Source organism: Temnothorax nylanderi, unplaced genomic scaffold, assembly GCF_030848795.1.
Source record: "Temnothorax nylanderi isolate EJ_2023f unplaced genomic scaffold, tnyl_v1.0 TNYL_tig1010_pilon, whole genome shotgun sequence".
NCBI classification, from domain to species: domain Eukaryota; kingdom Metazoa; phylum Arthropoda; class Insecta; order Hymenoptera; family Formicidae; genus Temnothorax; species Temnothorax nylanderi.
In genome coordinates, this window is record NW_027250072.1 from 20393 (window position 1) to 45016 (window position 24624).

General features: G+C 33.6%; 2 protein-coding genes and 3 long non-coding RNA genes across 17 annotated transcripts; 2 read left to right on the forward strand and 3 right to left on the reverse strand.

The window, feature by feature from the left end:
* The first annotated feature begins 1420 nt into the window (after positions 1-1420).
* On the forward strand, positions 1421-18415 carry LOC139786336 (uncharacterized). Of its 8 annotated transcripts, XR_011722259.1 has the most exons (9): positions 1421-1561; positions 1703-1808; positions 1908-2032; positions 2285-2407; positions 11399-14548; positions 15126-15384; positions 15472-15895; positions 16017-17454; positions 17551-18415. It is a non-coding gene; the product is annotated as an uncharacterized lncRNA (long non-coding RNA). The 8 variants fall into 8 exon arrangements; XR_011722258.1 differs by having other exon boundaries at positions 1421-1808; XR_011722260.1 differs by lacking the exons at positions 1421-1561; positions 1703-1808; positions 1908-2032; positions 2285-2407 and adding an exon at positions 10275-10396 and having other exon boundaries at positions 10592-14548.
* Positions 2530-7840, reverse strand: LOC139786334 (cytochrome P450 6k1-like). Of its 3 annotated transcripts, XM_071725506.1 has the most exons (7): positions 7498-7835; positions 5464-5992; positions 4796-5218; positions 4421-4614; positions 3887-4187; positions 3634-3770; positions 2530-3396 (listed from the first exon to the last, which is right to left on the reverse strand). In XM_071725506.1, the coding sequence occupies exons 2-7, from the start codon at positions 5978-5980 to the stop codon at positions 3358-3360; spliced, it is 1611 nt and encodes a 536-aa protein (XP_071581607.1). In that variant the 5' UTR covers positions 5981-5992; positions 7498-7835; the 3' UTR covers positions 2530-3357. The 3 variants fall into 3 exon arrangements, with proteins under 3 accessions (XP_071581607.1, XP_071581606.1, XP_071581608.1); XM_071725505.1 differs by having other exon boundaries at positions 2530-3770; positions 7498-7836; XM_071725507.1 differs by lacking the exon at positions 2530-3396 and having other exon boundaries at positions 3558-3820; positions 7498-7840.
* Positions 4069-4697, forward strand: LOC139786338 (uncharacterized). Its single transcript, XR_011722262.1, has 2 exons — positions 4069-4205; positions 4498-4697. It is a non-coding gene; the product is annotated as an uncharacterized lncRNA (long non-coding RNA).
* LOC139786333 (cytochrome P450 6k1-like) lies at positions 8698-11787 on the reverse strand. Its single transcript, XM_071725504.1, has 5 exons — positions 11274-11787; positions 10580-11023; positions 10205-10398; positions 9678-9969; positions 8698-9561 (listed from the first exon to the last, which is right to left on the reverse strand). Exons 1-5 carry the CDS (start codon positions 11785-11787, stop codon positions 9245-9247), a joined length of 1761 nt encoding a protein of 586 aa, XP_071581605.1. The 3' UTR covers positions 8698-9244.
* On the reverse strand, positions 17975-20536 carry LOC139786335 (uncharacterized). Of its 4 annotated transcripts, none has more exons than XR_011722253.1 (6): positions 20143-20536; positions 19682-19983; positions 19333-19577; positions 18627-18911; positions 18336-18376; positions 17975-18228 (listed from the first exon to the last, which is right to left on the reverse strand). It is a non-coding gene; the product is annotated as an uncharacterized lncRNA (long non-coding RNA). The 4 variants fall into 4 exon arrangements; XR_011722252.1 differs by having other exon boundaries at positions 20076-20536; XR_011722251.1 differs by having other exon boundaries at positions 20051-20536.
* Between the last annotated feature and the right edge of the window lie 4088 nt (positions 20537-24624).

Sequence of the window (24624 nt, forward strand, 5' to 3'; positions counted from 1 at the left end):
TCCTGTCTGCCTTCGGCGACATCACGCTTTTCTCCAGTAGTGAGCGTGTAAAAAGTAAATCCTCCTCCTGTCTGCCTTCGGCGACATCACGCTTTTCTCCAGTAGTGAGCGTGTAAAAAGTAAATCCTCCTCCTGTCTGCCTTCGGCGACATCACGCTTTTCTCCAGTAGTGAGCGTGTAAAAAGTAAATCCTCCTCCTGTCTGCCTTCGGCGACATCACGCTTTTCTCCAGTAGTGAGCGTGTAAAAAGTAAATCCTCCTCCTGTCTGCCTTCGGCGACATCACGCTTTTCTCCAGTAGTGAGCGTGTAAAAAGTAAATCCTCCTCCTGTCTGCCTTCGGCGACATCACGCTTTTCTCCAGTAGTGAGCGTGTAAAAAGTAAATCCTCCTCCTGTCTGCCTTCGGCGACATCACGCTTTTCTCCAGTAGTGAGCGTGTAAAAAGTAAATCCTCCTCCTGTCTGCCTTCGGCGACATCACGCTTTTCTCCAGTAGTGAGCGTGTAAAAAGTAAATCCTCCTCCTGTCTGCCTTCGGCGACATCACGCTTTTCTCCAGTAGTGAGCGTGTAAAAAGTAAATCCTCCTCCTGTCTGCCTTCGGCGACATCACGCTTTTCTCCAGTAGTGAGCGTGTAAAAAGTAAATCCTCCTCCTGTCTGCCTTCGGCGACATCACGCTTTTCTCCAGTAGTGAGCGTGTAAAAAATAAATCCTCCTCCTGTCTGCCTTCGGCGACATCACGCTTTTCTCCAGTAGTGAGCGTGTAAAAAGTAAATCCTCCTCCTGTCTGCCTTCGGCGACATCACGCTTTTCTCCAGTAGTGAGCGTGTAAAAAATAAATCCTCCTCCTGTCTGCCTTCGGCGACATCACGCTTTTCTCCAGTAGTGAGCGTGTAAAAAATAAATCCTCCTCCTGTCTGCCTTCGGCGACATCACGCTTTTCTCCAGTAGTGAGCGTGTAAAAAATAAATCCTCCTCCTGTCTGCCTTCGGCGACATCACGCTTTTCTCCAGTAGTGAGCGTGTAACAAATAAATCCTCCTCCTGTCTGCCTTCGGCGACATCACGCTTTTCTCAGCAGTGAGCGTGTAACAAATAAATCCTCCCCCTGTCTGCCTTCGGCGACATCACGCTTTTCTCAGCAGTGAGCGTGTAACAAATAAATCCTCCCCCTGTCTGCCTTCGGCGACATCACGCTTTTCTCAGCAGTGAGCGTGTAATAAATAAATCCTCTGTTAGGGTCACTCGTGGTGGTTTTAGCCGGTAGGCTGCGGGGAAATGGCGGAACTTTAATGTTCTGCTCTCCGCAGAATCCGGCACTCCCCCCGCCCCGCCCCGGGGAAGGGGGAGTCTTCCTCCCGAAAGGGGGGTCACTGGTCACTCAAACCCCGGAAGAATGGAGGCACTCCCCGACCAGTGGTGCTCCCCGATCGGTGGCACAGCCACCGTGACTGGTTGCCACTGCTGACGGGTTGCCTCCAGGACGTCGTGGGGATTCCAGTGATGGAAGATTTCCACCACGTAAAAAAAAAAAAAAAAAAAAGGGACCTAGTTAAAACGCAGGTAGGGAATAATTTTTAATTCCTTTCAGCAATTACATTTCCATTAAGCGAGAAAAGTCAAGAAACATTTTGACTATATTGCAAAAACGTTGTAAAATTAATGCAATATAGCTGAAATGCTTCTTGATTTTTCTTGCTTAAGGGATGAAGTCACACTGCATTGCCACGAGTCTCAATGTGGCTCGAGACTCCTATCTGACCCGGAGGTGGGGGTGGATTTTGCGGCCGGAACAGCATGAAAGAAAGTGGTGAGTGTAATTGATTTTCACGTACTATGTCACTTATGTCCAAAAATTTTCTATCTCTTCTGTCTTTACTTAATCGAATCGTTCATTTGAATGTTTCAGAAAATAACGACGCAGAAGGTGACATCGGAGCAGCGAGGGAATCCTGCGTAGCTGACATTCCGAGCACTCTGAGAGGAGGAGGAGGCCTAGGATAGGCATCGGGCATCGGCGTACCAACACTTCTGGTAAGTGTTACTTTTTATTTTTTTTTAAGATATAGAATCCCTCTTTGTGCTTATTCAGTTCTTACATTAAACCGTGTTTCGGAATTTAAATTAGTAAAAAGAAATATTTTGAAAAATTTGATTCAAGTTGATTCTAACGTAGAAACCTTTTTCGAAGAAGTAATTTAAAATATAATATTACTCTGAATAACGAATAAGATGTTCGATTCGCGTGACACGTATTTAATCGATTCGATTATTTTTATGTTACAGAAAATGTCCACGCGGGAAGGAGCAACGTTGCTTCGCATCGAGGGAACACGAGGGACATCCCGAGCAGCCTGAGAGGAGGTGGAGGCCAGGGAGAGGCATCAGGCGCCGGCGGAACAACATGCGGTAAATATAATTGGTTTATATATATTGTGTTTCGCGGAAAGTTTAATTAATCGGTTTTTCAATCGAATAGTAGGTTTACCATTTGCGGTTAGGAAATATAAATAATGTTCTCTTCTCATAAATATTTGATCACGACTATTTATTATACTGTATTTTTGTCCTCGCGTTATTATTTGTTTTTCAGTTCTGTCCAAGGTCTCGTCTGTAATCGTAAGTTCATTGAATGTTGTGTCTATATCTTCTTCACTGTCGCTGTCTCCTTCTTCCTCACTTCGTTCTACCTCCTCTTCTTCCTCGGAGTCGCCATCGTCAGTAACTTGATCTTCCTGGTCGTCTTTCGGTTTGTCGTCGTTGGTTCTTTCCTCTGTAATTTTCGTGTGGTCCTCGCAATAATTTACATGCGTAGGCTTATTTTGATAAATCTCATAATTTTCACAATCTCCTGTTAAACTATTTAGTATTTCTAAAAGATTAGATGGTACAGTTATTTGTGAATTTAAAGTATTTATATTTTCATTGTCGCTAATTAAAGAATTCATGTCATTGTTGTTAATGTTTTCTAAGGATGTTTCTATTTCAAGTGTTTCGTTTTGAGTGTTATTTATAATGTTTGACGATTCTAAAGGTGAAGATTCAGTATTATTTATCTGATTTATTGGATCATTGTGCATTTCTAAAGATTCATTATTATTTATCTGATTTATTGAATTATTGTGTATTTCTGCATGGACTATGTGTTCAATAAACGGCGGTTCTTCTAATTTTTTCTTAGTAAAAGGTATGCTTTCTCCTTCCGATTTCTCTGCATTACGTGTTTGCATTCCTGTAACTACCGGCTCTGGTTCTTCTATCATCATTCCCCTTCTTGGCGAAACTGGCAAAGGTTTAGGATTAGCATTTCTTTGTCTTGCTTCATCATCTTCTGGGCACTCTTCTATTAATTTTTATATTTAATCATACAGATTTCTTATCAAAACACTGATTGCGTCCTTAAAGTAAAAGGATAATTGTATATTTATTTTAACTAAAAACGTATTTTGTTCTAAATAACATTAGTATTAACCCTTTAGGGGCCACACATCGATCCCGTTCGTCCCTGATGAAAGTTTTTTACTTTCTTTTAGTTTTTTTATTTTTTTAGTTTTTTTAGTTTTCTTTTTTGACTGTACATAATTATGTACACAGCCCGCTAAAGGGTTAATTTTCTGGACCTTGAGATATAATACATTGTTTAATGGCACTGTCATGGGTCCTCTTGGATCAATTTTTACTGGTATCGAAGTTTTCTCGCACCGTGTCACCTTGTATTTACTCAATATTATAAGCAGGACTAACCTCGTTTGAACAAGTCCGAATTTCTCGGCTACAAAATATATAAGTGTATGTAGTCTATATTATGTTGATGAAGAAGAACTGAAGAAATATGTATTAATATCTTAATGTAGGATATAGAGATTATATTAAAATCGATTTTCTTACCCATACAAAAACGTTCGCCTCTTCCGAATGGGATATAGACGTCTTCCGGTATGTTACGTTTGTTCCTCTCGTTAAATCGCTCCGGATCAAATATATTAGGATTGCGGAAATATTTTGAATCATAGTGTAGGCCAAGTAACGAAACGTAAACCGGCGTACCCTCCTCAATTACGAGATTGTGCTCCGGCACTTCATAATTTTTCTTAGCCATGTAATTTAGGAATCCCAATGGCGGGTACATTCTCAAAGTTTCTGAGACCACCATATCGAGATACGGTAATGACAGTGAGTTTGGCTCCATCTGGTAATAATAAACAAGGTATAAAAATAATTTTTCATTCAAATTATAATTACAAATAGTCAAATAAGACTTTATCTTGATTTTTAGTTCATTTTCTGTGACTTAAAATATATTTTCTTTGCATTATAAGCCATAAATGTATATACAATTAAATTTAAAAATATATATCACTAAAAATAATTTACAAAAATAAAAAAATTACGAAAGAGACTCAGCGGATGATAGTCGCATACCATGCTATGTGTAACTCTTCCATTGGATTTCTTCAGTACCTCGAGTATTTCATTTCTTAGAGTGTTCTGAATTTTAGGTTGCAATGCGAGTTCATACAACGCGAAGGCCACAGTCGTTGAGATGGTTTCAAAACCAAATAAGAAGAAACTAGATGCTTGTGCCAAAAGATCATCTTCTTCGACATGTTCAAGTCCTGAAATTTAATTTATCTATAAAGTTCTAAAAGCTTTTGATACTTGCCGTGAATAAATTCGTTTCTCATGATTATTGATCAAACATGACGGTTACTCTGATTTTGTTATCGCAAGCCGTTATGTTACACATCTTTATTTATTCTTTTATATAAATTATGTCAACGTAATTATTTGGCTTACTGAAATTTTCAATGTATCTCCATCCAGGATCATTCCACTTGATGTCGACTAGAATATCGATGAGGTCGTATCTCTTATAATGGCGCGGGTGAGGATACGGAGGATACTCAGATTCGTCCCATTCCGATATATAACTACGGCGATCCAGCATTGTCTCCCAGAAAATTTTGCGCATAAAATCGGTTGTCTTCTTACCAAACACTTTTAGTTTAAGAAAACGAGTTAGATTTGGTAGGAAGAATATTGCGAGCATCTTCCAGGTGCGCCTATAATTATTTTCTAACATCGTTTTGGCATGTCTGCTATAATCGGAGTCTGGATTTTGAAACGTGTTCACGTCATCGCGTCCAAAAACAATGCTCCATATCACATCCATGGTAAATTTTGTACTTACGTCCATTACGTCTATTATTTGTCCATTACCTGCCGGCAATGTTATCAGTTGATTAAATCTGTTTAGCCTGCAGATATTATACTGATTTTCGCATTTTTTACTATATTAGAAGAGGACAAGCAAACATCTACGTGTGCATTAGAGTAACATAAAATATCTTAATACTACAAAAATTTTACAGATGATTGTAATTATAGTCACAGTCTTTATCCTGTTTTCTCGTCTTTTTACATTTCTTAATTTCAAGGATTACTTAATATACCCTCCAACTTACCATTTAATTCCAATGAGTCAAGATATTCAACTAAATGCTTTCCGCATTTCGGGTCAAATGCATACATCTGTACATCATCGTTAAAAAAAAATTGCATTATTTTGTCTTTCCATTTAAAGTGATCTTCTCTCGTGAAGAAGAGATTGGCGTAACCAATACGATCCTTTGGATCGGCCGAGGAGTATCGATTGTCAAAATTAGAATCTGCTGTGAGGACGTGCCGAATGACTTTGCGATCGCGAAGCAACAAGAAGGGCTTGTTAAAAATGTAGAGACCTATATAAGGTACATCCTTCTTTCGCTCGTAGAGTTCTTTTAAAAAGTATGATGGGGATTTCTTCAGGAATAGACACTCTTTGAAATTGCCAAAGAATGGCGTTGGCGGTATTTGCAGAACACCTCGTTTTTCCCAGTACTTGAAATTGCGAGTTATGTAAAGGTAAGCATTGTAAGCGATTACAATGAGAGTTATGAGAATTATGCCATCCAGGATCCAGTACTCCGTTATGAGCGCCATTTCGTAGTTTCTCTATAAAAATATGTTTCTTACACTTGTATAGTTAAAGAGAATGTAATATTTTAATAATTTGCGAGATTGAGGAGATATTAGTATATCATTAAAAGAAAATAATGGTTAATTGATATTTAAAAAAAAATGCTTTTGGGAACTCTAAAAATATGGGCAATTGCTATTTAACAAAGACACAAATCATTTTTTCTGGATATCTGCAGTTGTAACATGATTATTTGATTCTATTTATTTCCAAACTGTTTTGTTAACGCGATGTTTGTAATTTAACTTCCCGCGGAATTCGATTTAGTTTCTTATATCTTATATGCGTTTCAGCTACGTATCTGATTCTAAGAATATTAACCGGTAACGAAAAAAGTATAGGCCTTGAAAGTCTAGCGCGATTAGTTGTGCATGAGTTAACGTTATGTAATATTTAATTAATAATTCAATACAAATTGTGTACGTTTTCGGCTCAATTTTGAGCCATCTTCAGGCGACGCGGTGATGGGTAAATTAAATAATCTTAAGCTTCCCGACGAGCATAAAATAAATATATAAAAATTGAACAAAAATAAGAAATACGCTCTTTATATATATCATATTTCAAGCTTAAGGAAAATAAGAGCAAAATGCCGTTGTTAAAGCGAGAGATATAAAATACAAAAATTAACTTTAATACAAACATAAATACAAATTACAGACGTTTTGGTCTCAAGCTTTAGACTCTATTCAATGTAACAATTAAAATTTGAAACAATATAAGAGGATAGGGCTAGCGAACAAAGCTGGGTATACGTGCTTAAAATATGTATTATATGTATTTCAGTAAACTGAAAGAACACATGTTCGACCTTCAATACGATCATCTTCAGTGCGCAATATACCGATAAGAATTATTCCAACGGAAAAACTTGAATTAGTATATCGGTTTTTAATTAAGTTTTTTTTTATAATTAAGAATTGAGCCGATAAATTACATGTGTATTTGACTTTATTGAGAGACATTAAGAGGTTCTCAATAAGATCAGATACTACATATGTAATTTATCGACTCAATTCTTAATTATAATGTAAGATTTTAACTTAAGTTTTTTTCCGTTGGAATTCAACGATTGTCTATTTTTCTTTAGATAATTCTTATCCGTATATTGCGTACTGAAGATGATCGTATTGAAAGTCGAAACGTTTGTTTTTTCAGTTTACTAATTTATAATACATATTTTAAGCACTTATACTTAGCTTTGTTCACTGGCTCTATCGTCTTATATAATTTTCAATTATGCAAACTTTGTAACGTTTTAAAATTCGGTTATGATCTTAAAACGAGTCGTCAATAATAACGCATATAAAGTGGAAATGTAGACATGTACTTTAAATCGGTGGTCAGGACGCGAAATTTGTGAACAAAATCACCCGTGGCATTGACTGCTGACTTATAAATCAGAGAAAAAAGCCCAAAGAAATTATCTAATAAATATAGTAACTCGTAAGTGTTATATGATAATGTGTAATCTACTTACCAAACAGTCGACTTCGCAATAGTTACTTCGCAATAGTGTTCGAATTCGATACGAGACAATGCTTTCTGTGTAAGATTGGCGCACCGACTGAAGATTTAGCTTTGGTTACAAGGTGAAAAGGATACTAATCTAATATGATGAAGCATTATATGTCTAAAGGAATGGAACTGGTCAATAAATAAAACAAGACAATAAATAAAGACAAATAGAAGATGTCAGTTATGTGGAAGTCTCTCGGTGAATAATCATAACAAAGATCTAATGTAGCCTCTTGTAGGTTAATGCCATTATTTTGCCCTTTAATGTAAAACATTTCAGAGATACTTTTTTTAATGTAGAATTTATCTGGGATGTTAATGTTATTTCAGTCAAATTTTTGCCCATTTGATCTATGTTTTAAACTTTTAAAGCTAGAGGGTAGTCTCTAATATTTTGGCAAACAAGGGAACTTCGCAAAACTGTAAATTCTGTATAGCATGCCAAAAATTAGCAGTCTCCTTTGGGAAATATTAGTAATAAATTTATTAACAATCTTCTTGATCATATAGTTGCTCATGAAAATTAAATAAAGTAAAATAAACTTTGAAATTGTTATTCAATAATTAATAAGAAATAATATAATAATCATATAATAATCACATGTTTTACGTTATGAGAATTTCGTATTATTGTACGCATACCGAATGTTGCATATGTAATTACACGTCGAAAAGAAATATTGTATATAATTTTATTGCATATTATATTTTTAATTTTCTAATGTAACTTTTATAATGTTGTATGTGTATATGGTAAAGTAAATTGTAATAAAATTTTTCTGTACACTTTATATTTTTAATTTTGTAATGTAACTCTTTTATTTTAAATAAAATAGCGAAATAAAATAAATGATAAAAATGTAAAAAAAACGTATTGTAAATAAAAGAAGACCGCCGATCGGAATCGGCGGGGGTGGTGGTGGGCCTCTATAGATTGATCTATTTATATCGGATGTAATCAGATAAAAACAAGTTACATATATCAGAGGACACTTAAAGATTTTAAATTTTAATTTATATATGTATATGTATAAAGGATTTAAAGGGTTAATAATAGTAACTGTACAATATTGAAGCTAAATAGCGCGCGCATAGCGCGTGTTTGTGATTGTGATATCTAGTTAATATTAAGAATTAATTTAAAACGTAAAAAAATAGAATATCCAGCATAACATATTTATATTTCTATTAATTTTTATATTTAAACATACAGCACTGTACAATATTGAAGCTAAATAGCGCGCGCATAGCGCGTGTTTGTGATTGTGATATCTAGTTAATATTAAGAATTAATTTAAAACGTAAAAAAATAGAATATCCAGCATAACATATTTATATTTCTATTAATTTTTATATTTAAACATACAGATTTCTTATCAAAACACTGATTGCGTCCTTAAAGTAAAAGGATAATTGTAGGGTAGAGCGGGGTCAAAAGTAACGCGGGGCGAAAGTAACAACTCAAATATCTATAGCTAGTTATAGCTATATAGATATAGCTATAGCTATAAGATATAGCTTATAGATATATCTTATAGTTATAGCTTGTTCAGTTTCATCCGTTAACCAACAGACGCATGCGCATCTATGGCTATAACTATATAGATATTTGAGTTGTTAAATTACTTTCGCCCCGCGTTACTTTTGACCCCGCTCTACCCTATATTTATTTTGACTAAAAACGTATTTTGTTCTAAATAGCATTAGTATTAACCCTTTAGGGGCCACACATCGATCCCGTTCGTCCCTGATGAAAGTTTTTTACTTTCTTTTAGTTTTTTTTTAGTTTTTTTAGTTTTTTTAGTTTTTTTATTTTTCTTTTTTGAATGTACATAATTATGTACACAGGCCCCTAAAGGGTTAATTTTCTGGACCTTGAGATATAATACATTATTTAACGGCACTGTCATGGGTCCTCTTGGATCAATTTCCACTGGTATCGAAGTTTTCTCGCACCGTGTTACCTTGTATTTACTCAATATCTTGACCAGGGCTAACCTCGTTTGAACAAGTCCGAATTTCTCGGCTACAAAATATATAAGTGTATATAGTCTATATTATGTTGATGAAGAAAAACTGAAGAAATATGTATTAATATCTTAATGTAGGATATAGAGATTATATTAAAATCGATTTTCTTACCCATACAATAACGTTCGCCTCTTCCGAATGGGATATAGACGTCTTCCGGTATGTTACGTTTGTTCCTCTCGTTAAATCGCTCCGGATCAAATATATTAGGATTGCGGAAATATTCCGGATCATAGTGTAGGCCAAGTAACGAAACGTAAACCGGCGTACCCTCCTCAATTACGAGATTGTGCTCCGGCACTTCATAATTTTTCTTAGCCATGTAATTTAGGAATCCCAATGGCGGGTACATTCTCAAAGTTTCTGAGACCACCATATCGAGATACGGTAATGACGTTTGTATCTAGTAATAATAAACAATGCATAACAATAATTTTTTATTTAAATTAGAATTGCACATAGTCAAATTTTAAGGTTTTCTCTTAATTTTTAGTTCACTTTCTCTGACTTAAAATATATTTTCTTTGCATTATAAGTCATAAATGTATATACATTAAATTTAAAATTATATATCACTAAAAATAATTTACAAAAATAAAAAAATTACGAAAGAGACTCAGCGGATGATAGTCGCATACCATGCTATGTGTAACTCTTCCATTGGATTTCTTCAGTACCTCGAGTATTTCATTTCTTAGAGTGTTCTGAATTTTAGGTTGCAATGCGAGTTCATACAACGCGAAGGCCACAGTCGTTGAGATGGTTTCAAAACCAAATAAGAAGAAACTAGCTGCTTGTGCCAAAAGATCATCCTCTTCGACATGTCCAAGGTCTGAAATTTAATTCATCTATAAAGTTCTAAAAGCTTTTGATACTTGCCGTGAATAAATTCGTTTCTCATGATTATTGATCAAACATGACGGTTACTCTGATTTTGTTATCGCAAGCCGTTATGTTACACATCTTTATTTATTCTTTTATATAAATTATGTCAAAGTAATTATTTCGCTTACCGAAATTTTCAGTGTATGTCCATCCAGAAACATTCCACTTGATGTCGACTAGAATATCGATGAGGTCGTATCTCTTATAATAACGCGGGTGAGGATCGATTTGAGGAATGAAAGGAGGCTCAGGATACTCATCTTCGTCATATTCCGATATATAGTTATAGCGATCCCGCATTGTCTCCCAGAAAATTTTGCGCATAAAATCGGATGTCTTCTTACCGAACACTTTTAGTTCAAGAAAACGAGTTAGATTTGGTAGGAAGAATATTGCGAGCATCTTCCAGGTGCGCCTATAATTATTTTCTAACATCGTTTTGGCATGTCTGCTGTAATCGGAGTCTGGATTTTGAAACGTGTTCACGTCACCGCGTCCAAAAGCAATGCTCCATATCACATCCATGGTAAATTTTGTACTTACATCCATTACGTCCATTATTTGTCCATTACCTGCCGGCAATGTTATCAGTTGATTAAATCTGTTTAGCCTGCAGATATTATACTGATTTTCGCATTTTATATTATATTAGAAGAGAACAAGCAAACATCTACGTGTGCATTAGAGTAACATAAAATATCTTAATACTACAAAAATTTTACAGATGATTGTAATTATAGTCACAGTCTTTATCTTGTTTCCTCGTCTTGTTACATTTCTTAATTTCAAGGATTATTTAAATTAATATACCCTCCAACTTACCATTTAATTCCAATGAGTCAAGATATTCATCTAAATGCTTTCCGCATTCTAGCATCAGGTCAAATGTATACGTATGTACATCATTGTTATGAAAAAATTGCATTATTCTGAATTTCCATTTCAAGTGAGATTCTCTCGTGAAGAAGAGATTGGCGTAACCAATACGATCCTTTGGATCGGCCGAGGAGTATCGATTGTCAAAATTAGAATCTGCTGTGAGGACGTGCCGAATGACTGTGCGATCGCGAAGCAACAAGAAGGGCTTGTTAAAAATGTAGAAACCTATATAAGGTACATCCTTCTTTCGCTCGTAGAGTTCTTTTAGAAAGTATGATGGGGATTTCTTCAGGAATAGACACTCTTTGAAATTGCCAAAGAATGGCGTTGGCGGTATTTCCAGAACGCCTCGTTTTTTCCAGTACTTGAAATTGCGAGTTATGTAGTAAGCGATTCCAATGAGAATTATAAGAATTCCTATGCAATCCAGGACCCAGTACTCCATTATGAACGCCATTTCGCAGTTTCTCTCTAAAAATATATTTCTTACATTTGTATAGTTAAAGAGAATGTAATATTTTAATAATTTACGAGATTGAGGAGATATTAGTATATCATTAAAAGAAAATAATGGTTAATCGATATTTAAAAAAAATGCTTTTGGGAACTCTAAAAATATGGGCAATTGCTATTTAACAAAGACACAAATCATTTTTTCTGGATATCTGTTGTAACATGATTATTTGATTCTATTCATTTCCAAATTGTTTTGTTAACGCGATGTTTGTAATTTAACTTCCCGCGGAATTCGATTTAGTTTCTTATATGCGTTTTAGCTACGTATCTGATTTCTAAGAATATTAACCGGTAACGAAAAAAGTATAGCCTTTGAAAGTCTAACGCGATTAGTTGTGCGTGAGTTAACGTTATGTAATATTTAATTAATAATTTAATATACAAATTGTATACGTTTCGGCTCAATTTTGAGCCATCTTCAGCGACGCGGTGATGGGTAAATTAAATAATCTTAAGCTTTCCGACGAGCATAAAGTGAATATATAAAAATTGAACAAAAATAAGAAATACGCTCTTTATATATATATATATATATATATGTATATATATATATCATATTCCAAGCTTAAGGAAAATAAGAGCAAAATGCCGTTGTTAAAGTGAGAGATATAAAATACAAAAATTAACTTTAATACAAACATAAATACAAATTACAGACGTTTTGGTCTCAAGCTTTAGACTCTCTTCAAAATGTAACAATTAAAATTTGAAACAATATAAGAGGATAGGGCTAGCGAACAAAGCTGGGTATACGTGCTTAAAATATGTATTATATGTATTTCAGTAAACTGAAAGAACACATTTTCGACCTTCAATACGATCATCTTCAGTGCGCAATATACCGATAAGAATTATCCCAACGGAAAAACTTGAATTAATATATCGGTTTTTAATTAAGTTTTTTTTTATAATTAAGAATTGAGCCGATAAATTACATGTGTATTTGACTTTATTGAGAGACATTAAGAGGTTCTCAATAAGGTCAGATACTACACATGTAATTTATCGAATCAATTCTTAATTATAATGTAAGATTTTAACTTAAGTTTTTTCCGTTGGAATTCAACAATTGTCTATTTTCCATTGGATAATTCTTATCCGTATATCGCGCACTGAAGATGATCGTATTCAAGGACGAAACGTTTGTTTTTTCAATTTACTAATTTATAATACATATTTTAAGCACTTATACTTAGCTTTGTTCACTAGCCCTATCGTCTTATATAGTTTTCAATTATGCAAACTTTGTAATATTTACTATAATAAATTAAAATTCGGTTATGATCTTAAAACGAGTCGTCAATAATAACGCATATAAAGTGAAAATGTAGACATGTACTTTAAATCAGTGGTTAGGACGCGAAATTTGTGAACAAAATCACCCGTGGCATTGACTGCTGACTTATAAATCAGAGAGAAAAGACCAAAGAAATTATCTAATAAATATAGTAACTCGTAAGTGTTATATGATAATGTGTAATCTACTTACCAAACAGTCGACTTCGCAATAGTTACTTCGCAATAGTGTTCGAATTCGATACGAGACAATGCTTTCTGTGTAAGATTGGCGCACCGACTGAAGATTTAGCTTCGGTTACAAGGTGAAAAGGATACTAATCTAATATGATGAAGCATTATATGTATAAAGGAAAGGAACTGGTCAATAAATAAAACAAGACAATAAATAAAGACAAATAGAAGATGTCAGTTATGTGGAAGTCTCTTGGTGAATAATCATTACAAAGATCTAATGTATCCTCTTGTAGGTTAATGCCATTATTTTGCACTTTAATGTAAAACATTTCAGAGATACTTTTGCCCATTTGATCTATGTTTTAAACTTTTAAAGCTAGAGGGTAGTGGCAAACAAGGGAACTTTGCAAAACTGTAAATTCTGTATAGCATGCCAATAATTAACAGTCTCCTTTGGGAAATATTAGTAATAAATTTATTAACAATCTTCTTGATCGTATATAGTTGCTCATAAGAATTTCGCATTATTGTACGCATACCGAATGTTGCATATGTAATTACACGTCGAAAAGAAATATTGTATATAATTTTATTGCATATTATATTTTTAATTGTATAATGTAACTTTTCTAATGTTGTATATATGTATATGGTAAAGTTTTGTAATAAAATTTTTCTGTACACTTTATATTTTTAATTTTATAATGTAACTCTTTTATAACGTTGTATGTATTTAAAAAATATATATAGCGAAATAAAATAAATGATAAAAATGTAAAAAAACGTATTGTAAATAAAAGAGGACCGCCGATCGGAATTGGCGGTGGTGGTGGTGGGCCTCTATAGGTTGATCTGTTTCTATCGGATGTATCACATCAGATAAAAACAGGTCACATCTATATATATATATATATATATATATATATATCAGAAAATATTTAAATACTTTAAATTTTAAATTTTAATTTATATATATGTACGATTTAAGGAGTTAATAGTGTAATAATAACTGTATAATAATCAAGGTAAATAGCGCGCGCGAGCGTCTGTGATTGTGATATCCAGTAAAATAAAATGTCACGTTTGTAACTTAAAAAAAGTCGCAATGCGCGCCATTTTCGATAATCGATACAAAGCACGAGTGACGAGAGTCTCTTCCGGTTTCACGAATCTCCATCTCCATTCAAGGATGCCAGACTCGCGGTTTTTGCCAGCTACTGCCACCTCCCGTAAGTTAGCCGGTCAACTTCGACTTTATTAATTTTTTTTTTTTTTAATCGTTTGTTGGTCGTTTGTTGGTGATTGTTGGCCTAATTAGAACGTTTGTTGGTTCTTAATTTTTGTTTAAATTAAAAAAGAAAAATTAGCCTTAAGTTAGCCGGAAAAATTTTATTTTTAATTAAAAAAAAGCCTAATCGATGCGTAATCGTTTGCTGATGATTGTTGGTCTAATTTTAGCGTTTGTTGGTTTATTATTAGTCTTAAAAACGAAAAAAACCGAAAAATTATCTCACATTAAAGTAATCGAAGATTGGTTTATTTGCCTACGACTTAAGGTTTATTTCTATCAATTTAAGGCTAACATCTATAAAACTGGCTATGAATACGGGCCTTAACATCGGCAGAAAATCGCGAAAAGATCAAATGGTGGTTCCCTTGATTTTATCAGTCGAAATATTTGCATTTTACTTTGAATATTAGAGATTAAATCAGTGTACAACAGCTTTAACGTGCACTGAGTGCGTACCAGCTCTGCCAGTGAAAAACGCTATAAAGAGGATTTATATCTTATTTTTTCTTGCATAGATAAACAGAATGTTATCGGAAAGTCATCTAAGCATTTTGAGAAGAATCTTCGGAAAGATGAACGTAGAAACCAATTGTTGCAATTAAGAAGAAAGAAGCGCGAGCAAGTATTTGCGCAGAACAGAAATCTTGGTGGTTTTTCTTCGTCACCTGTTCTTATCTGCGTATTATAAAGGAATATGTTTTGATATATATTCCTTTATAATTTATGTTACACGGTTGCACCTGTTTTACAAAATCTTCAAGGTTCAAATAAAAGGTAAAGTTATATATTTCTTTATAATGCATATTTAGTGTTACTTTGTTTTTACTGTGATCGAGTTAATAAAAGTGTAACTTTTTTTAGGTTGGTTCAGCAGTTATAGCTGTATTTTCTGAAGATAGAGCTCTTTATCGAGCGGAAGTTGTGAATATTGATACGTGGAAGGATGCATACGTAGTTCAGTACATAGATTTTGGAAATTGCGCAATCGTAGATCAATATAATATCTATTCTGTCGAGAAGAAATTTATGCATCTGCCTAGATTAGCAGTGCAGTGTTCCTTAAAAGATATCGTACCTAATAATAGTAACTCGAATTGGTCTGAAGTGGATAGTAACGCGCTCGATAATTGCTTCAGTGCTGATAAATACGAATGCATATTCCATAGTTTTAATGACGATCAATATATAATTTCATTAAACCATGATGGACAAGATGTGAGTAATATTTTGGTGCAAAAGAATCTTGCAGCCTTTACTACAAAAACCTCGACTGAAACAATCAGTGGTAAGAATTATTTCAAAATTCATTTATATTCCGATGCACATTTATAACAATAGTTATGCATTTCATATGTTAAATGCCAGATTATTTGACACACTTAAACATTATATTTTTTATATTTTAGCTCCAGAAACACATGATACAGAAGTAAAAGAACTCAATGTTATAGAAAGAGTGGACATAAGCCTCTTGAATGGCCAAACTCTCAAAACGAGAGTTTCTAATGTAAAAAATACAACCTAGTTTTATGTTCAGCTTCCATCTGCTTCAAAATGTGAAAGCATTGTTGATCAATACATGGCTAATAAAGATACAAAGGTATTATTTAGTACAAATGCATTTCAGCCACGAATCATATTCTGTCATATATTGCTCATAAACTTTATGGAAAATTAGAAAAGTAACTTCTCATTTTCTAACAACCATGAACTAACGGCTTGTCTTATTCACAAGCTATGATATCATTATTTAATAATTACAACAAAATCCATATATTTAAATTGTAATTTAATTGTAATTTAAATTGAAATTTCTTCAATTTCTTAAATGATTAAACAAATTCTAAGATTCGAAAATTAAACAAATTAGAAATTACTCATATTATTTCTTGAACTTTGATTCTGAAATATAATATATTACGGTGATGGAAAAGAATTTTATTCATGTATTTAAAAATTTAATATATCGTTAACACAAATGACTAACATCATGAATCTGGTTCATCCTATAACAAAATTTATATCTAGCCCAACATTCCTGAATGAATCGAATCGTACTTTCTGAAACTGTAGTAATATTTATAATTTCGACTTTATAAAATAAAATGTCTTAAATATCATTGCACGATGTATGGTATTAACAGATAAATAATTAAAAATTGATTGTAACAGTATCATAATGAATGTTTCATCATAATGTTCAAATTTCCTAAAATAACAATAACTTAACATTGAAAAGAGCTTGTACCTTCTCATTCAGCCTAACGATCGTTCGCATGAACTCAAGCGAATCTTATTGATAAGAAGTTAATATCAGGTGATGCCGCGATTATCAACTCGCGAGTTATGTCTTGGCACGGGTTGTTTAGTCTATACAAATGGAACATGGAAGCGAGCTGTGGTGATTAACTGTACACGGTCCGTCGGGTTTGATGTAAAGTTCATTGATACTGGGGCATACGATGAAATCCTGAATGATGAGAGTGTACATAGACAGATATTTACAAATATTTCTACAGGTTTTATTGCTTCCACGATGCGAGTTAATGCCATATATCATGTTGCAATACGAAATTGTCATATTGGAACTGTTGAAATTATAAGTAAATTATGAATATGTATAAATAAGAAACTTGTAGTTTTGATATTCATTAATTCCCATTATTAATATGACAATCTAATGATCTAGGCTTTAGCTCTACCTGGAGAGCTCGTAGTCATGCAGAACCAAGCGTTAGAATGCTCCCTACAAGATGTGCCAGCGTCGTCCAACGTAGATAAACAATTGAAGGAACTCGAAGGCAAAGAAGTGTTAGTCTATGTGGAAGAAGTCAATAATAGCAGGTTTGTATAAATTTTACGCTGCAGTTACAAATATATAAGTAAGTTTCAAATAAATATTAACATTTTCTTGGATATTACCATCTTTTGTTCGTATAGACTTATATCGTAAAATTATACGATCTATCCGGCAATGGGATAATGAATACTGAGGAGAAGATACCACCCGTATGTCCGATGCCTATTCTAAGTTCAACTCACAAGGTCTCGGTGTCGTATGCGGATCATTCTACCAATATCTGGTTGCAACGGTATTCGGACGTGGATATTGAGACTAAACTGTCGGAAGATCTTCAACAGTATTACACTAATTCTGGTCAAAGACTCGAGCCAGAGGTACATTTATTATGCGCAACGAAATATTTAGACGACGGTCAATGGTACAGAGGAAGAATCGTTAGTCTCACCGAAACAATGGCCTATGTTAATTACATTGACTACGGCAACACTGAGGAAGTTGCTCTAGACTCGATCATGATTTTGGAACCGCAATTTTATGAACCCTATCAATTAGCCATAAATGTATCGTTATCTGTATCTTTTATTGGCACTGAGGCTGAACAGAAGGGCATATTACAAGATCATTTGATGAATAAAGATTTCTCGGCTGTATTTTACAACGTACACAAGAAGTGGATCGTCGATCTGATCGAAAATGAAGAAAAGCTCAGCGATAGATTCCGCAAGGGTTCAATTTCAAACTGTTTCATAAATCTTTTTACAACTGGGATGCTCTCTTCTGGTGGCACGGCAATCTTGCGTGGCATTTTGTCGAATCTATAAAGCAATTATTTTATTGTACTTATGTAAACATATCATATATACACTACACGTAAAACCAAAGTAACACTAAATATGCATTATAAAGAAATATATAACTTTACCTTTTATTTGAACCTTGAAGATTTTGTAAAACAGGTGCAAGCTGTAACATAAATTATAAAAGAATATATATCAAAAAATATTTCTAGGTGCAATTAGCATGTTTATATTAGTTCTAAATAATAGAAAAAAAGTATGCATACACACACATATTAAAATAATCCAAATATCATAAATAATAAAAAGATTTTCAATATTTGTCAAAAATGAAAATATACGTTTAAATGTATGCATACATTTTAGTTTTATTAATAAAAAAATGTAAAACTATATATATTATTTTTTATACATACTTTCTGCAACTGAAGGAAGAATATTAAAATACTTTGTGCGGCTGATGGATGAACGTGAAAATCCAAAAATATAAAGATGCGAGTCAATATCCAGTAATCCATCACATTCAAATGAGACTTTCTCGGCCAAAAGATATCTTTGTAAAACAAACTTCTTTGCTTTTGTGATCCAGCACGCCGTAACATATTTAAGCAATTGGCTGCAGTGTCCAATTCAAGAACTTTTTCTTCGGAAATCCATTTTGAAATTGCATGTTGCACAGATTGTTTATACTCTTGACGTTTCTATTTTACCGTTTAAAACGTATCAAACAATAATCGATGAGTAACACGTTTGACATGCGCAATATAAAATTTACAAAGAGTAAACTCTTCACAATAAAGAATGAATTAATTTCTATATTCTATTCTAAGATTTTTAACACTTTGAGTGCCATGTCACCCATATCTGGGTGTCATCTGCTAGAAATTTCCGCAAAGGTCGTCCATTTGTGAGTGACGGTCTTATTTATCCAATTAAAAATAATTTTACTAAATATTTAAGACGTTAAACAAATAATGTAAATTTTATTAAGACATAAGAAAAGCAATAAAATATTAAAACATATAAATCTTTGGAGCAAATATAGAAATTAATCAATTCTTTATTGTGAAGAGTTTACTCTTTGTAAATTTTATATAAAGTGTTAAACGTATCATTACTTACCTTAATATGAAGTCTTTGAATATTATGCACTGCAATTATTGTAGAAGGTAAACCTTGAGCAAGGCAAGACACGATAATTTCCTTGTCTCAATCGCCTATAATATCTCTGCGTACCATCGTTTGCTTGACTCGCGACAGAAGTAACAAAGAGTAACGTGGTAGCAACTTTGGCTGCATCTAATGTTGCTAAAACGTCACCCATCGATGGTACGATGATAGAAAACCACTGTTTCAGTCTTGGAACACTAAATTAATACAAATACATATATATATATATAATATTAACAAATTTTTAATTTACCTCACTAATAATAGAATAAACAAGTTCTTTTCCTGCTTTATAGCGTACCCAATATGTATAATGCCATTTGGACTAGTAGCAACATTAGCAGTTTCGTCCATGTTAGTTACAGCAGATACAATGTTCTTTAAATTGTATCTGCTGTAACTAATTAACAATGTCCACGTCACTTTGCAACGGTATGACCCAGATAAGAACAGGTGACGAAGAAAAACCACCGAGATTTCTGTTCTGCGCAAATACTTGCTCGCGCTTCTTTCTTCTTAATTGCAACAATTGGTTTCTACGTTCATCTTTCCGAAGATTCTTCTCAAAATGCTTAGATGACTTTCCGATAACATTCTGTTTATCTATGCAAGAAAAAATAAGATATAAATCCTCTTTATAGCGTTTTTCACTGTCAGAGCTGGTACGCACTCAGTGCACGTTAAAGCTGTTGTACACTGATTTAATCTCTAATATTCAAAGTAAAATGCAAATATTTCGACTGATAAAATCAAGGGAACCACCATGTTTCTTGATCTTTTCGCGATTTTCTGCCGATGTTAAGGCCCGTATTCATAGCCAGTTTTATAGATGTTAGCCTTAAATTGATAGAAATAAACCTTAAGTCGTAGGCAAATAAACCAATCTTCGATTACTTTAATGTGAGATAATTTTTCGGTTTTTTTCGTTTTTAAGACTAATAATAAACCAACAAACGCTAAAATTAGACCAACAATCATCAGCAAACGATTACGCATCGATTAGGCTTTTTTTTAATTAAAAATAAAATTTTTCCGGCTAACTTAAGGCTAATTTTTCTTTTTTAATTTAAACAAAAATTAAGAACCAACAAACGTTCTAATTAGGCCAACAATCACCAACAAACGACCAACAAACGATTAAAAAAAAAAAAATTAATAAAGTCGAAGTTGACCGGCTAACTTACGGGAGGTAGACATATGCTATAGACGCGGCAACGCCGCGCGGCGTTGCCGCGTCTATGGATTCTTTAGCAATACGGCCTGAACCTGAAAATGCTTTCTGGCCGTCCGTAGCAGAAGGCAGTAACGTATCAAGGCTGATAAGCACCCGCTTTTTATAAATTACATATATTCTTATGCACACATGTGCGTATATATATATAATATGTATCTAATTATTATGTGTATGTTTATAATTGTCTGATGACAAATAATAACAGTAGCATAATTGAGAATGTGAATTAGTATACATAGTATGTATTGACGCGGGTACTTATTAGACGTGGCAATTTACTGCATCTCTTGCACCTCAAATAATTTTTTTCTTGTAATGTAAATGAATGATGTAAAACTCTTTCAAAGGATCTATCCATTCTTGATGGGGTAAAATAATAACTTCTATAACAAATGCAATAAATATTAAATTTATAGTATTGATTTATATAACTAATTTTATTCTGTCCTTATATATAGAAAAATATACACTCAGTCTTAGCATCAGAGTAGAGGGTAACGCAGCTGATGAACAGTATAGATAACAAACTGAATAAAAATCTTAATTATTATAACATAATGATATATTAATAAGATTTTTATTCAGTTTGTTATTATATCTATACTGTTCATCAGCTGCGTTACCCTCTACTCTGATGCTAAGACTGAGTGTATATTTTTCTATATAAAGACAGAATAAAATTAATTATATAAATCAATACTATAAATTTAATATTTATTGCATTTGTTATAGAAGTTATTATTTTACCCCATCAAGAATGGATAGATCCTTTGAAAGAGTTTACATAAAAAGCTCAGCGTTGGAAACCTCATATTATTCATAATTCTCCATTATTTGTTTAAATCTACGCAGGTTCCTTTTCAGTAAGATTGATAGTCTGAAGTAATAGGTGATGGCAAAAAATCTGAAATTATTGCACTATCATGCAGAAGCACTAAGAATTTAAATATATATTTTTATGCATATTAAAAGATATATTAGCAATCAGTCTAATTAGAAAAAAGATGTACCAGATAATAAAAAAGAAATTGTATATAAAAAAATGGTTTCTAATATGTATTCAGAGAATGTTGATTTATCATATTATTCTTTCAAACTTGCTTTCCTCCTTTTGAAAATTTACACCAAGAGAAACTTTTGTAACATATTACTTTGTATTGATTTTTTTAAACATCTTTATTTCTTAAAAAGGAAACGAAAACCGTAGAAGAAAATTATTAAACTTATTTTTATTGTGTTGAGAATTCATTCAATTTTATCGCTACGTGTCTCAACTTCTCTTGTTCAAAACAAAAAACTAATTATAGCTTTTGATTTTATATATAATTGTTAAATGTCAGTTTTGTCAGATGCAATTGTGCGAGCTTATTTCGTGGAGCAAATATTTTGTTGCGTTTTCGAGAGTGTTTATCCGATCATTAGCGAAGCGACGCGATGCATTTATATTTGATCACGAGGGACTATGCGCAAATTTTCGCATTGTTTGCGGATTTTATAACTTTATTGACGAATATAAGATCTAATATTTTTCGCATAATTGATTTACGATTACTCGCGTTTATTGAGGCTCAGATGTACACCCGTCTGTATCACGTCAATAAAATCTGGCAGCAAAATGAGTATGAATTCATTCGTTTAGCAAAGGATGCACGTTGACCTTAGAAGCGCACGTTGGAATTTCATCCGGAGGGAAAAAACTTTGTCGCGTTTTTTTAATCTTTCTGATTCTCAAAATAAATTCTTCATGTATATTTTTCGCGCTCATATATTATTTGATTTGTGCAGATTAATTTTCTTTTCATGCATGAAATATATTTTGGCAACTATGCCGTCTATAGGAAGAAATCTGTCGGACTGTGCTAACTCGGACCACGTGCGTTTCTGACGTTGGATATTAGTGAAATTCGGTTAGAAAACAAAAAATGACCTGTCTCGTTTCTTGATAGAAATTCGAGATGCTAAATACTAATTTATTGGGTGCGTTCGGGAAGACACTATTAGTGCTATTTGCTTATTTATCCTTGTTTTACACCTGATGAACGATAAAGATAGAATGATGCAATAGCGCTAATAGCGCGCTTCCCGAACGCAGCCATTGTGTTATAAATTCGACGTTCGCTTTTCGCGTGAGACTGGCATCGGCTTCCTATGTCGCTAAACGGCCTTTTCAGTTGGATACGTTTTTTTCATTATAATATACAGAGGAGAAGAAGCTAGGGATAGTGGGATAGGTAGACATACATTTGTACGACAATATCGGGGGTCTATCGATCGTTAGTACGATTATTTTTTCTCTGGGCCCGGAGCCTCGTCCACGATGACAATATCGCGGACACGGGACGTCTCCAGAATCGTGCTCGATTACTTTGTACTAAGAATAATTCTGCATAAATTTCTTTTGTGCCTTTATATCATATGTATTTTCAAGCAAAGTTCATTTGCAGAATTTACGCGATGGAAGATATATGTATACATATATAAATTAGTAATAATTGAAAAAAATGTAAAAATGCCTAACGAGGCATCTGTATGACATATCTGTCAAAGCTCGTTCTTTGAAACGGCTTTATAAATCGCAAAATCCTTTACAGGAGTAAAGTAGAGGTACTAATGAAGAGTGGGAATATATAAAAAAAGTAGTAATAATTGGAAAAAAATGTAAAAATGCCTAACGAGGCATCTGTACATCATGTCAACAGTGTGTCTGCTGAACGCGGCCATTTTACATTTTTTTCAATTATTACTAATTATTTTACAATCCCACCCTTCATTAGTACCTATACTTTACTCCTGTAAAAGGATTTTGCGATCTATGAAGCCGTTTCAAAGAACGAGTTAGACAGATATATCGTTGAGTTCATCTGATCAACACTCTGCGTTGATTGGTTGGTTCTAAAAGTAAGAGCCAATCACGTTCGACTGCTACTCAGCGCTTGGTCTGCTGAACGCGCCAATGCCTAACGAGGCATCTGTACGACATATCTGTCAAAGCTCGTTCTTTGAAACGGCTTCATAGATCGCAAAATCCTTTACAGGAGTAAAGTTTAGGTACTAATGAAGGGTGGGATTGTAAAATAATTAGTAATAATTGAAAAAAATGTAAAAATACCTAACGAGATATCTGTACCACATATCTTTCAAAGCTCGTTCTTTGAAACGGCTTCATAGATCGCAAATTCCTTTTACAGGAGTAAAGTAGAGGTACTAATGAAGTGCGGGATTGTAAAATAATTAGTAATAATTGAAAAAAATGTAAAAATGCCTAACGAGATATCTGTACCACATATCTTTCAAAGCTCGTTCTTTGAAACGGCTTCATAGATCGCAAATTCCTTTTACAGGAGTAAAGTAGAGGTACTAATGAAGTGCGGGATTGTAAAATAATTAGTAATAATTGAAAAAAATGTAAAAATGCCTAACGAGATATCTGTACCACATATCTTTCAAAGCTCGTTCTTTGAAACGGCTTCATAGATCGCAAAATCCTTTTACAGGAGTAAAGTTTAGGTACTAATGAAGGGTGGGATTGTAAAATAATTAGTAATAATTGAAAAAAATGTAAAAATGCCTAACGAGATATCTGTATCATATATCTGTCCTGGTTCGATTGCTGTGTAGGAATCAGACAATGTAGCCAACCCCGAAACTGCCCACAACTGCGTGCGCCATCGCGCCGTCTCTCGCAAGATCCGTGAACTACTGCTGTGACATGATTGCTGCTCTGCGTGAATATTTTTGTGAAAAATATACACGATCGTTTCAAAGCTCCATTTTTATTCTAGGCTTTCGATCTCAATTTCAAAGGTACGTTATTGTTTGTGCACGTCTTCTGAAGTGCGGGAAAGTTTAATTTCGTACATATTACGTATACAACTGTTTATATTAGAAAATAAGGTTATGAGGTGACAGCATTTTAAAAATTTTTTCAATTATTACTAATTATTTGACAATCCCGCACTTCATTAGTACCTCTACTTTACTCCTGTAAAAGGATTTTGCGATCTGTAAAG